The following is a 15,082-nucleotide window of genomic DNA, read 5'->3' as shown; positions in this document are numbered from 1 at the left end:
AATTTTAGCTCTTTTCAAAATACCAGTTATAATACTCATTAAAATGTAATTTACACTGCAAATACAAGTTGTTCTCTAAATCTTTAATATACTATATCTCAAATTTGACATGAGTCCCTATCCTATTTTTTGTTTTTCTTAACCACAATGCAAATATGACTTTAAATTGGTTACTAGCACTACTACTAGATAGATGGCTCAAGAAACAGAATTTTTAGAATAATGATAGGACTTCTTTAAAAGGATTCTAACAGTTTATTGCTTACATTGATCGTATGTATAATGCAAAAATGGCTTCTGGTGATTATAAAGCATTCCAGAATTACAGACCAGGGCTATACACTTGAAAAACCTGCTTTACATACATTATACAGTAATATGTAGGCTTAATACAGAAATTCAGAGCTAGGAATCAAGTCCTAATAGAATGTGTTTAACATTTCTTTCTTATTCTTAAATTTGACATTTCCCAGAGAGAACGAGCACAATCTTAATAGTAAAAGAACACAACCACAAATAGTAGTAACAGCCTAAGAAAAATGTTTCTTAAAAAGAAATCACACACAAACACTACTATTATGTACGTTATAATCAGGTCTAAGCAGTTTTAAAAATTGTTTAGTAATATGCTAAGAATGTGAATTACAAAGGTTAACAAAACTGGTGAAATAAAAATAATTTACAGGAAAGCAAGTTTACATATTAGTGTTAAACATTTTTCTTTCAATTACCTGGTAGAGAAAACAGTTCAAGGGTTCACAGGTAAATGTAACACCTTTTTTATTTTTCACAGTTATTGCAATCAGTTTAATATTAAATAACTTAATTCAGAAGTAGTATTTATATGAACAAACTATACTTGTAACAGCATGACCTTTTACTTGAAAAATAAAGGACAATATAATTATTGTATTTACTTATTTACACATTGCCCATAACACTGATGGGCTTTTTTTTTTAATGCTTATTTTCTAAAAGTTTTGTTGTTTTTAAACAAAAATACATTTGAAGAAACTGAACCAAAACAGTACCACCAAGTCACATCTTGTCATCAGACATCAATGTCTTCATAGTAGTTCAACTAAGATTTATGATTGAACTTCATCCTAAAATATAAAAAGTATTTTTTTAAAAACCATGAAATCCGCCTGGCTGCAGTGACTCAGGTGGTTGAGCATCGCCCTGTGCACCAAAAGTCTGTTTCCTGGTCAGGGCACAAACCTGAGTTGCAGGTTTGATTCACAGTCAGGGAGCATATGGAAAGCAACCGATCAAGTTTCCCTCTCACACTGATGTCTCTCTCCCTTCCTCTTTCTAGGCATGTCCTCTGGTAAGGATTAAAATCCATAAAATCCAATCTAGTTTTGTTTAAATATAATAAATTGTACTGCCATAATAAGAGAACATCCTAAAAATATGAAGACAAGAGCACAACATTTTTACTCTCAACACTGCATAATAAGTGTGATGTAAACTTTTTCAACGTTTCTTCTTTTCCTTTCTTAGACATGCATTTTCTCTTAACTTTTCAAGGCCTTGTCACAAAGAGCCTAGACAAGATCACGTTTTATTGTCAAGATAAACGCACTTTGGGAAAACATTTTAAATGATATAAAAAGCCTTCCCCCTTGTTCAAATGACTTAAGATAAAGGTAGTTTTCTACTTAGATGTCTCTCTTTTATGTAAAGCCAACCCTGGTTCTTCGTGTAATTTACTACCTTTTACGTATAGTCATTCTCACTAAGGATGCAATATTATTTTCAAAAGAAACACTAACTACTTTAAATATGCTGAAAAAATAGAAGGACCAGTTTAGAGCTCTAACCTAGGAAATAATACATCCAGGTTCAGCCCTGGAAATGTCTCTCATAAGTGAAGATCAACTAGAACGTAACTGACTTTCACAGTTTTATTATTAATTGTTCTTCAGGTTAGTACTAATCTTACAATCACGCCTAGTTAGGTAACATTTCATTCTGACTCACTGGGTTTTATACAAAATGCATTAGGAGAAAGTTTTAATAAAACACTGTATAAAATATTAATTTTCTATAGCTTATAGTCTTAGCATTAAAGGTGTTCTGTTATGCTAAAGATAAAAATAATCCTATTACCCAAAGATGCAATCTGTGGATTCTAATTCATCAAATCATTGCCGTTCTCACTACTAAACGCTGCCACGTTCAGTGAGAGAGCATGCTAGGCCACGCTTCACTGGCTGCAGGCGCTCGGTGGGATGTAGGAATAGCCTCACTTACCCCCTGTAACTATTCCTCTCTCAGTATGTGGTCACATACAATCTGAAAGACTCAAATGACACGTGCACATTCTAAAAGGTGTAAACTCAGGAAATACCTACTAATCCAATTTAATTTGCTCAATCAGATACTTAAATTTTGCTACAAAATAATTTTTGTAAAGCAATACAAGACTGAATCCCCAATCCAAGATTCATTTCATATGCATATCCTAAATTAACTATCTTTGAGATGTAGAATTTTACAACATATTATGTGCAAAATAACTCTTAACCACAAAACCTGAAACAACTGCTGCATTTAAAATCAAGCTACATCCAATACTCCAGCAGCCACAAGTTGCCGCGAGAGCCAGTCCAGCCCTTCATAGAGCCCCATGCCGCTTCGAGCATCACAGCCCTGAATGTACCAGCTACGGCCACAGCACAGTTTATGAAGACTGAGCAGTTCAGTGATTTCTTCTACTGAAAGAGCTCCAGCAACATCCTGAAAGATATATATACATCAGAATTTTTTAAAACTCAGTCCATCAATATTACCATTTTTCTAATTATTACCATTTTATAAAGAATTCTATTGGTACCATTCTAACCAAAGCCTAATCTAAAAACCTAGATTCACCTTTCAGTAATTTTTCTGAGATTAATAAAACTAGCAAAAATTAGAGTTTTGGTTAAAATCATTTACTTATTTATATTATATATTGTTTATAAAAATAGCCTTACAATGAGATCAATAAAAGCCAGCAGTCTGAATGAAAGATAATACCTGAGTCATTATAAGGCATCAATTTAAAAGAAAAATTAATGTGTATGTAGTTTAAAAATAGCTTTTACATAGAGTTTGTAAAATGAAGAGTTTATTAAACTACTATTCTGAACACTTCTGAACAACCCTACTTCCCAGAAGCAACCACCAGTAATCATCTCTTCCAAAATTTTCCAGAAAATTTCCATGCCCATTCATGCAAATAAACACAAAAAGGAACACATACTCTAGTTTTTGTTGTTGTTTTCTACTTAACATACATGTTGAATATAGATATCTTTCCATTATCAGGACATAGAGATTTTCCACATTTTTAACATCTGAATTGCATTCCACTGTGTAGGTGCAACGTAATCATCTTTACCGGTCCTGAAGTTGTGTGCTTATGTGCTATTACAAATACATACGTATACACATATATTTATTTTTTACATACATAATACTTGCAAAAGTATCCATAGAATAACCTTAGGATATTTGTCTGAGGGATATATTACTAGAGGTAGAAGTACAGGGTAAGAAGGTATATGCATCTAAAACTTTGACAGGTATTGCCATATTGCCCTCTGAGAAAATTGTTTAATAACCACACCGTAGTGTATGTGAGTCTGACAACTCTCAAAGATTTTTGTCTTTCACAATATGATACTTGGAAAATGGTATTTCACTTTGTCTTATTTGTATTTCTTTAACCATAAGTATAGCAAAGCGTATCAGGTTTTTTTTGGCCTTTTCTTAAAAATTAAGGGGAAAATCCTACATCCCTCCTCCTACTCCTCCTCCTAACATCTAAGCCGCTCTGTGCACTTAAACCATTTTGACCCTCCTAGAAACTTAGGCTGAAGATCTAGGACTCTCGAGCTACCCCATCCTTCCTCCCCCCATTTGGTCACTAAATTCTAACAATCCTACCACCATAAAATGTCCTCAATCTGCTGCTGCACGTGTATCCCTCTAAATAGAGATCTTATTAACTCTCTCACGTGAATTCCTGCACCAGTTACGGCATCTTCCTGTCTCTAGTCCCTTGCCCTTCATTAATCCTACATCCTACCCCCAGAATTACCGTCTTAAGACACTGACGTGATCTTATAACCAACCAATCCAAAAACCTTCTGATGGTTCTCCTTTGCTCACAGAATAAAACCTGAATTTCTCGGTATGGTCCTGTCAGGCCTTCACAGTGTGGCCTCATCTGCTCTAGATTTCCCTCCTCTACCTGCTCCTCACATACAGGTCCACTTGATGCTCCCTAAAAATACTAATGCTTTTCTTTTCTCTGCCTGCAATGTTCTTTCCTTTATATACTAATTCAAAGTCTTATCCATAATTTCAACCCAAATCCCACTTTTTTACACATCTTACAAGATGTCACCTTTGGAACTACACTCTGTAATTTGCCGTAACACTTTGTTAATGTTACTGAAGTTACTTACCAATTTTCTTTGTATTAGAAACTCATATATATTCACTCACATGTGTACTTACACATTGGAGTTTCCGGAGAGCAACTACCTTATTTTTGAACACTCCAGGGTACGAAGCATAGCACTTTGCACATAGCACTCAGAATATACAGCAGAAAATGCATAAATATCTATGAATTATTTCTCTTTTGAAATATTTCCAGCTACCTTATGATGTGAAGTGCACAAAACTACTAAAATAAGTATACTGAAGTACAAATGTGTTACCTGTTTGTTAGCAAAAATCAGGAGCAAAGCATCTCGGAGTTCTTTTTCTGTTAGCAACTTTGCAAGTTCACTGTGCGCTTCATTAACTCTGTCTCTATGACTGCTATCAACAACAAACACAACAGCTGCCAACAAAATGAGAAAACTTCAGTTAGTCGCCTGTTAAGTTTCAGTAGATGGGCCAAACATTTTAATGCTCTCATTAATATATTATGGCACTCTTAATGAATGAAAAGGTACCTCTCAGAATCTACCTACTGATGCTACTTATTCTTTGATTACTATTACTGTTACCAAAAGACAGTCCTTTAAAAACTAATCAATGACTATCTTTATCTCTCCAAAGTACTCTTTCTAGGTGCCTAGCACAGCACTCTCCACACAGATTGTACTCAAAACACCCAGCAGAAACTTCATAAATATTTATTGAATGGATACTCTTGAAATCTTTCCATCTACTTTATGGTAGCTAAACATCTTCAGACTTTTAACCATTCCCAATGATCAAAATTCCTTTTTTCCCCATTAATCACTGGCTCATACTAAACTCAATATAAAAAATCGCAAAGTAAAAATAATTATCTAGTCTCTCTTCTAGGTGGAAAGCACGATGACATATGGAACAGGTGGCATGAATGTAAGCTTCATATTGGGGCATAGGAGGCAGAAGCGTAGAACGGGCCCAATGTAAACAAAGGCTAGGTGGGATACATGTGATGTAACACAGCCTGGTCAAAAGCAAACCACTGTCAGTTCTGCATATAACAACTTTGAATGAAAATGGAGTATAATGGGATAAATGTTGAATTGAATTGAGCAGCAGAACCACATACCACAAATTCTACTATACTCCACAATACTGCCAGAGATCATACCCATGACAATAATGTAACAGCAAGAGGTAAGTACTTTTAACTGCCTACATGTCTAAGCTAAGTATTGTTTTTATGCTATAATTATGGTTTTTCATGAACTATACTTAAGTACATACCCCAGTCTTTCCACCTTCATTTTTTTTTTAATAATGTGGGCTGGCCACCAGTATTTAAGAGTATAGTCAGTATTTAATAAATGCTTAAATACCAGCTTTACTAATTAAATCAATATACTGAAAACTGGCATCCTAAAAATCTGAAAAATTAAGATGTCATTTTTTCTCCTCTTACCTTGGGTATTGAGGTAATAATGTTTCCACAATGGTCTTAATTTGTGTTTTCCACCTACATCCCAAATAGTGAACTTCAGATTTTTATATTCTACAGTTTCCACATTAAAACCTGTTTTTGAAAAAAAGTTACTTTAATATTGAACTTATACTTACAGTGAGTGACACACCAAACACAAGGAACTCCCTATTTATAACTGTGACTTACAAATTATCTTCATACAGCAATATCTACTGCTGCCCAACTAACTCCACTCCTAATAAACCTATATGGGGAGCATATGCCTTTTATCAGTTGTTAGCTGTCTTAGCTTCACCAGGGTCCTTAGGACCTTGAAACCCAAGTACCTGCCAACTCTGTACCCACTACCAGCCCTCACCCCTAACCCTTAGCCAGGTCACCAATCCTTTATTCCTTCCAGCTGTCCCACCAATACTCTGTTCCTTCTTATTATCCCACCATCCACACTTCAGTCCCACAGCCACTGAACCGTGCATTTTGCCTCTGAAATGTTGGTGTCTTAGAGCCAGAAAAAAGCCCATCTCCATGCCAGACTGCCATAAAATAAGATCCCCAAAACTCAGCTGTAAGCTAGGTTTGTTAATAAAACATCCAGTAAGGTAAAAAGCAATACTCATACTTACCAATTGTTGGAATAGGCTGCATAAACTCATCCTGTTTTAACTTAAACAAAATAGTAGTTTTTCCAGCACCATCTAATCCTAATGTGACAACTCGAATTTCCATTTTTGGTCCGATGTGAACTCTATTGTCCTATAATTTTAAAAAAGATTTAATCTTTTAATTTTGATACGGAGTTAGCATTAAGATTTATACTTTCATTTATAAAGCGTCATTGTTAATTGTTGCCTTTTCTCCTACTCACTCCTCAACCTCTGAGATCTGAGTAGTTTTCCCTAAAAACCCCAGAATCTAGTCTTCTGAGAAGACTCACTCCTATGGCTAAATTCCTTATTCAAACTGGCTAATTTATTTTTGTAGAAATAAACAATACATATATATATATATATCTCCACCTAATTTCTCCAGATTTTTTAGCTCAACTGAATCTTCTTTAAATAAGGTTTTTTTATGCTGTGTTAAATATATTAATGAATATATTAATTAAAAATAAAATTGTGCCCTGGCTGGTTTTCTCAGTGGTTAGAGCATCAGCCCTTGGACTGAGGGGTCCAGGGTTCAATTTTGGTGAGGGGCATGTATCTGGGTTGCGGGCTCAATCTCTGGCCCTGGAGTGCAGAAAGTGGCCAATCGATGTGTCAATCAATGTGTCTCTCACATCGATGTTTCTCTCTCCCCCGACCCCCGAAAAGCAATGGAAAAAAATCCTTGGGTGAGGATTAAAAAATAAATAAATGAAAATGAAAATTGCTGCTCACTTCCCAGAAACACCCAGTTAACAATTTCATGTATATCCCTCCTCACTTTCCTATGCACATACTGTGATATACACAAACAAATGTACTTAAAAATTTTTTTTTGAAGAAACAAAACCGTACACACTGCAACTAACTTTATACTCAACAGCATATTATGGAATTATTTCATTTCCAATTATAAAGACCTGCCTTTTTCAATTGCTTCATTATATTCCATGAACCAAGGTATAACCAATCCCCAACTGACAGATGTTAAAGCATTTCTGAATTTTTTATATTACAAATAATGAACAGGAACATACTTGGAACAAATGTACACATTACTAGCTGCATGATCGCTGCCTCACTTCCCTATCTATAAAACAGAGCGTTAAAATAGTACCAAATGTACATACAATTTTTAGGATTATTTTTTTAAACATATGAAAAAGTCCTTACAACAGCTCCTGGCATATGGTAAGTACGCTGTAAGTGTTGGTAATTACAGTAGTACCTCGGTTTCCGAATTTAATCTGTACTGAAAGACCGTTCGAGTTCCGAAACATGAGAAAACCGAGGGATCAACAGCCAAAAGCTAGGCCTCAGGATCTTGCCCTCAGCAGAAGCCGTGTGGCATGTTCGACTTCTGAGGCATGTTCGAAAACCCAAGCATTTCCTTCTGGGTTTACTGCGTTCATAAAACTAAATGTTCGTCAACAGAGACATTTGAAAACCGAAGTACCACTGTATTACTTTGCCCTCCTCATTTTAGGGCTCTTTGCTTTTATGATACAACCTTGTCCTGGCTCTTACCCACCTTTTTGGATGCTTCCTCTCATTTTCCTGTTATCCATCTTTAAATGTCGATATACTTGAGAGTCTATATGAGGCCTGTTTCTCACCTACATATTCTCATTTACTCCATATGCTTCGATTACCAGCTATATGATGATGGCTCCTAAATATACACTTCAGTACAGTCCCAAGCCTCAGAAATAAAATTATATGGACCAGAATATCTTTGCAAGAAATCTAGAGACCATTTGCGAATCTAAACATCCAGGCCAACATAAAACCAAGAAGAGATTCCAACAAAAGGGGTAGGAAATTTGATGGAATTCTGCACACCCATCTATGCCCCTGCCTAACCTGGTACAGTGCATCTAGGAGGAAAACTCCCATACCAGGCTCCCACACCAGGACAGAAATGTAAGATTTTATTGAACATCCAATGTTCTGGCTTATCTGGCGGATGTCATAGACAGAGACTGGTTACTGTCTTACCCAACCTGGACCTCTCAGGGACGAACAACGGCACAATTTGGAGCCACTGGAAACATAGGCAAGGTCATGGCACATTGGAGCTGCTGTTGTGCAGGGTGAATACAAGATTACTGGCTTCTGAGAAAACGCAGGGACAAGCTGCTAGGGGATCTGAAGCAGGTAGAAGCACGCACAGCCCAGAGAAGATACACCCCAGACAAGGTTTGAGAATTCTAGAATCTCTAGCTGGGCGAAGGTCTTCTCAGGCACAAAGCCAGTTCATGAGACTGGGAGAAGTGGTTGTTTATTCAAATGGTCAAATCTCAGCAAAACAGGACAAGGTGTAAAAGAAACAGGAAAACATCATCTAATCAAAGGAATAAAATAAAATTCCAAAACCTGACCCTGAAAAAATTCAGATCTGAGTTGCCAGACAAAGAACTTAAAATACCTGTAAGAGAGATGCTCAGTAAATTAAAAGAAACACACACAATAAATAAAATCAGAAAAACAAAGAACAGACAAAATGAGAATATCAACAAAGAGAGAGAAATTTCCAAAAAAAAAAAAAAAAGGCACTAAAATTCTAGAGCTGAATATATAACTGCACTGAAAAAGTTCACTAGAGCATCTCAATAGTATACTTCATCTGACAGAAAAGAGAATCACCAAACCTGAAGACAGGTTGTTTGAAATCATCAAGTCAGAGGATAAAAAAGAAAAATGGGTGAAGAAGGGCGAAGAAAGCCTGAGGGACTTACTCCCGGGACACTAACAAAGAGCCCAATATACACATTAGGAGAGCCCCAGAAAGAGAAGAAAGAAAAGGGGCAGAGAGAACTTACCTGAAGAAATAATGGCTGAAAACTTCCCAATCTGAGGAGAGAAATGGACATAAAAATTCTAACTCAATGCATCCCAACTGGGAAAAACCCAAAGAGACCCACACTGAGACACATAATAATCAAACTGTCAAAAGTCAAAGACAAAGAGAATCTTAAAAGCAGCAAGAGAAAAATGACTCATTACATACAAGGGAGCTTCCGTAAGACTTATCAGCTGATTTCTCAGCAGAAAGTTTGCAGGCCAGAAAAGGAGTGGGAGACTATAGTCAAAGTGTTGGGGAAAAAAACTGTCAGAACAGACTGAGAGTTGTCAGAGGGGAGGGAGAATGGGGGTCTGGGTGAAAAAAGTGAAAGGATTAAGCAGTACAAACTGGTAGTTACGGAATAGTCACAGGAATATAGATTATAGCAAAAGGAATATAGTCAATAATATCGTGATAAATATGCATAGGGCCAGGTGGGTACTTGAAGCATTGGGGGGACCACTCTCTAAGGTACATGATTTTCTAATCACTTTGCTATACATCTGAAACTAATACAGAATAATATTGAACTGAACTGTAATTTTAAAATTTTTAAATAATAAAGGGGAAAAAAGCTGTCAACCATGAATGCTATATACGCCAAAACTGTCCTTCAAAAAGGAAGAAAAAAAATGACTTTCCCAGAAAAGCAAAAGCTAAGGCAATCACTACCACTAGATCTGCTCTAAAAGAAATGCTAAAGGGGTCTTTAAAGTTCAAACAAAAGGCTGGTAGACAGGAACACAAAGACATACGAAATAATAAAGTGGTAAATATGTGAACAAATAGTAACTTGTATTATTGTAATTTTGGTACATAAATTTAATTTTTATAGAATTGAAATAAAAATTATTTTATACATCTGAAACTAATACAAAACAATACTGAATGTAAACTGTAATTGAAAAAAGAGAAAAAAATTTTAACTGTAAGCCTCTGTTAATAGGTATACAATATATAAAGATGTAACTTGTGACATCAATAACAAAGTATGAGGGATGAAACAGGGTTTTAGTATGCAATTGAAGTTGAAGTGTTATTGTTTAAAATAGAATGTCAGAACTAAGATATCTTATGTAATTACAATGGAAATGAAAAAAAACATAGAATATACACAAAAAGAATGAGAAGGAAATTAAACCACATCACTATAAAACAATAAAATACAAAAGAAGGCAGTAAGAGAGGAAAGGAGAGACAAAAAGCTACAAAATATACAGAAAACAATCAACAAAATGGCAAGAGTAAGTCATTACTTATCAATAATCACTTTAAATATTAATGGATTTAACTCCCCAATCAAAAGACACCATTTGACTAAATGGATAAAAAAAAAACAAGATCCAATAATATGCTGTCTACAAGTCACTCACTTTGTAGCTAATGACATATATAGGCTCAAAGTGAAAGGATGGAAAAAGACAATCCATGCAAATCATACCTAAAAGAGCAGGGATGGCTATCCTACCAGACAAAATAGACTTTAATTCAGAAACCATTATAAGAGACACAGAAAGTGATTATATAATGAAAAGGGTAAATTTACAAAGAAGATATAACAATGATAAATAATTGGATTATAAGTATATGGATTAAAGCCTAAGCATGAGATCTAAAACCATAAAATTATTAAAAGAAAATACAGGAGAAAAGGTTCATGACACTGGATTTGGCAATGATTTCCTCACTATGACACCGAAAGTATGGTCAGCAAAAGCAAAACCAGACAAATGGGGCTGTATCAATCTTTAAAACTTTGATGAATCAAAGGACACAGTCAACAGAGTGAAGAAGCAACTTAGGTATTGGGAGAAAATATTTGCAAATCGTGTATCTGATAATGGATTCATATCCAGAATATATAAAGAACTACAACTCAACAACAAAATATCAAATTACTCAATTAAAAAACAGGCAAAGGACTCATAACTAATTTCTCCAAAGAAGATATAAGATGGCCAAAAAGCATATGAAAAGATGCTCAATATCACTAATCATCAGAGAAATGCAAATCAAAATTACCTCATACCCATTAGGTTGGCTACTATAAAAAAAAAAAAAAAAAAAGACAACCCCATACCAAACCCCAAAAACAAAAACCAAAAAATAACAAGTGTTGGTAAAAATGTAGAGATATTATAACCCTGTGCACTGCTGTTGGGATTATAATATGGTGCAACCACTATGAAAAACAGTATGGCATTTTCTTAGAAAATTAAGATCCAGTAATCTTGTAGCTGGACATAAACCTAAAAGAATTGAAAGCAAGGACTCAAAGAGGTATTTGCATACCTATGTTCATAGCAACACTATTCACAATAGCTAACAAGTGGAAGTAACCCTAATATCCTTCAATGGATAAATAAAACGTGGTATATGCAAACAGTTCTGTCACATACTACGACATAAGTAAACTTTGAGGACATTGTGCTAAATGAAATAAGCCAGTCACAAAAAGATAAATACTGCATGGTTCCACTTACATGAAGTATTTATAGTACTCAAATTCAAAGAAACAGAAAGTTACCAGGAGCTGGTAATATGCGGGGGAGGGGGAGTGATTGTTTATAAAGCATAGTTTCAGTTTTGCAAGATGAAAAATTTATGGAGATCTGTTCCACACAATGTGAAAGTACTTAACAATATTAAACTGTACACTTAAAAGTGGTTAAGATAGTAAATTTTATATTATGTGTTTTTTACAACAATATATAAAAAACTCTGGTACATCCTCACAATAAAGTATCTTGCAGCTATAAAAAGGAACAGAAAATATCACTGTATACTGCCATGGCGTGTTCTCCAGGACACACTTAGGTGAAAAGGACAAGGTGGAGAAATATGTAAGGTTCTACCTTTAAATATAGGGAGTGTGCAGGTAATTATATAAAAGTATTTCTCTCTATATTTTTAAATGATAAAACTCAGAAAACATTCTTAATGGTTTTCTATGGGGAAGGGAGGAAAGAGTAGGGGAGTCAGGGGTAGAAGCTGGACTGCTCTGAGTGAACCTTGCTTTGTAGATGTGACTCTGGACCATGTAAATGTTTCACATAATTATTAAAAAAAAGTCCCTAAAAACAGAAAGCAAAATGGAACACATGAACCTTTTTAAATTAGAGGAATCCACTTTAAAAGAGATTAAAATATATCAAACAAGTACAGGCCTTGTTTGGATTCTGTCTCAAAAAAAAGCAACAAAAATTTTTTAACAATCTGGGAAATCTGAATACTAACTGGATAATGACTAATATTAGAGATTTACTATTAAATTTTTTAGGCATGATAACAGTCTTTTGTTATGTTTTTAAAAAGAGCCCTTACCTTTTAGAAATATACTTGAAAACATTACACAGGTGAAATGATATAATGTTGGGATAAAATATGTTGGGATTTATTTCAAAATAACCTGGGAGACTGCAAAAAGAAAAGGAAGTGGGGAAAGAAGAGATGAAATGTAAGAGTTTTTGGTTGTTAAAGTGAGTGATGGGTGCAGGGAGATTCCTTATACCCCTTTCTATTTTTCACAAATACATTTTTTTAAAATTCTGTGATTCATGAATGTCTTAGTTGTCTTTACAAGCTGATTATCACGGAATATAAGCAATTATGAGTCATCAGAAGAGAAACCTAAAATGCAGTACTGTGCCTTACCTTTGTAAAAGTGACCGGGATGCTGGCGTCCAACTGAATGTGATCTGCAACCTCTGTAAACTGCTGCTGCTGTTTTTGCAATGTTTCCAGTAACCTTGTAATTTCTTGTTTTGCCAAGACAACTCTACAATCATCCTAAGAAAGAGAAGACAGTATTTCTGTAAACATTGTAAAGAAATAAGGAAATAAGAGATATATCATCAAAACTCAAGAAAAGATCATTTATCGTTACAGAATTCAAAGTTAATTTAAATGTCAATTTGACAAGGATAAAAATAATCAGGCATTAGTAAAGAATTTTGGAACCTAAAGAACTGCTGGCTGAACAGAAGCCCTGCAACCAGGGAGCTGAAGAAGCTCCAAGACCAGTAGGAGGGGCGGAGACGAGGGCGGATGGGGATCCAGGAGACATGGCCGCAGACCCACACCTGGTGCAGCGGGTAAACCTCGGAGGAAATCTCGGTGCTGGGGGTTTCCCGGAGGAGGGAGGGGGTCCCAGCCTCACATCAGGCCCCCAACCCAGGGCTCCAGGGCCAGGAAGAAAAGTCCCCCCACCTTCAGGCTATGAAAACGAGGGGGGACTGTCGCTGAGGGTCGCGGAGGCTACGGGAGCCCCAGCAGCTCCTCTTAAGGGCCCGGCACGGACTCACTCGGACGCTCCCTCTGAGCCCAGCGCCAGGCAGCAGCCTGAAAGGACCTGGGACACTCGGGGAGGAACTAACCTGCCTGAGATCCGGGCGAGAGCTGGAGGGCGGCTTCCTCCCAGGCGGAAGGGCTGGCGGAGGCCATCGCTCCTTTGGCAGGCAGGCGCCATATTTGAGTCGCCAGCACCTGACTCACACCTTTGCGCTCCCCCCCCCCCCCCCCCCCCCCGTGATTCCCGGAGGCCTTGCCCCTCCCCACCTGCAGCTCATCCAGGCCATTTCCAGGGGCTTTTCTGTGCAAGTGGCCTCTCAAGCCTCATGCTTAGGACTTTCCTAAAATCTCTCAAACAAGCAGCAGCTGCCCCATATGGCTTGATAAGCGGCCCCAGGCCTGGCACTAGCGGCAGCTGCATTGGCTCATAGCTTGGCCTCTCCTGGACACCTCCAAGCCCAGCACAAGGAGCAGCCAACTACGGTTTGCTGTGTAGCTCATGCTAGGTGGCCCTGGGCAAGGCATTGGCACAGGCTGACTTTGCACCTCCCGAGAGGCCCCAGGGACAGTGCACCTGGTGGTCAGACTTGACCACGCTGGATTACAACCCTACCACCTCCACGAGTGACACACTCAAGGGGTGCACTTGGTGAACACCAAAGCCCCACTGAAGTAAATCCTGATCCATAGGGGTGTCTCCAGCACAGCAGTTCTTTGGCTATAGTTGCAGCTGGTACTCATAGCTGATTGGCCAGGGGGTCAATTCCTCCCAGGGTCGCCAACAGCAACCAAGGCTCAACTACAACAGGACAGTGCACACAGCCCACACAGGAGAGCACCTAGAAGGCCCAGCTCAGGTGACTGGGGAGGCTGAGCAGCTGGACCCTACAGGACACCTACTATACAAAGCCAATCTACAAATTCCAGGAGACATAGCAGCTCTATCTATACATAGAAACAAACACCAGGAAGCAGCCAAAATGTGGAGGCAAAGAAACATGTCACAAAAGAAAGAACAGAAGAAATCTCTAGAAGAGAAACTAAATGAAATAGATCCAAGCAAGCTAACAGATACAGAGTTCAGAATTTTGGTTATAAGGATGTTTAAGCAGACTATTAGGGAAATAACTGAGAAAATTGATAACATAATAAAGTACTAATTTGAAATGTAGGCTACATGAACTGAAATGAAGAATAATTTACAGGGAATCAACAGTACAGTAGAGGACGTTGAGAATCAAATCAGCAATTTGGAACATGAGGAAACAAAAAGCACCCAACCAGAAGAGCAAAAAGAAAAAAGAATCCAGAAATATGAAGACAGTATAAGGAGCCTCTGGGACAACTTCAAGAAGCCCAACATTCGTATTATTGGGGTGCCAGAAGGACAAGAAA

The 15,082-nt window shown here is 37.0% G+C and overlaps 1 protein-coding gene across 1 annotated transcript in view; it reads right to left on the bottom strand.

The window, feature by feature from the left end:
• Nucleotides 1-238: 238 nt before the first annotated feature.
• Nucleotides 239-15,082, bottom strand: part of TRIM23 (tripartite motif containing 23) — a 28,641-nt gene continuing 13,797 nt past the window's right edge. Inside the window, exons 7-11 of the mRNA XM_081131449.1 lie at nt 13,052-13,186; nt 6,532-6,661; nt 5,888-5,998; nt 4,722-4,846; nt 239-2,745 (exon numbers count right to left, since the gene is read on the bottom strand). Of these exons, the coding sequence (XP_080987575.1) occupies nt 2,566-2,745; nt 4,722-4,846; nt 5,888-5,998; nt 6,532-6,661; nt 13,052-13,186 (681 nt within the window). The 3' untranslated portion in view covers nt 239-2,565. The remainder of the gene's footprint in view (nt 2,746-4,721; nt 4,847-5,887; nt 5,999-6,531; nt 6,662-13,051; nt 13,187-15,082) is intronic.

This window comes from Miniopterus schreibersii (genome assembly GCF_964146895.1).
Source record: "Miniopterus schreibersii genome assembly, chromosome: 3".
In the NCBI taxonomy this organism is placed as follows: domain Eukaryota; kingdom Metazoa; phylum Chordata; class Mammalia; order Chiroptera; family Miniopteridae; genus Miniopterus; species Miniopterus schreibersii.
This window is presented reverse-complemented; position numbering and strand designations above follow the sequence as displayed.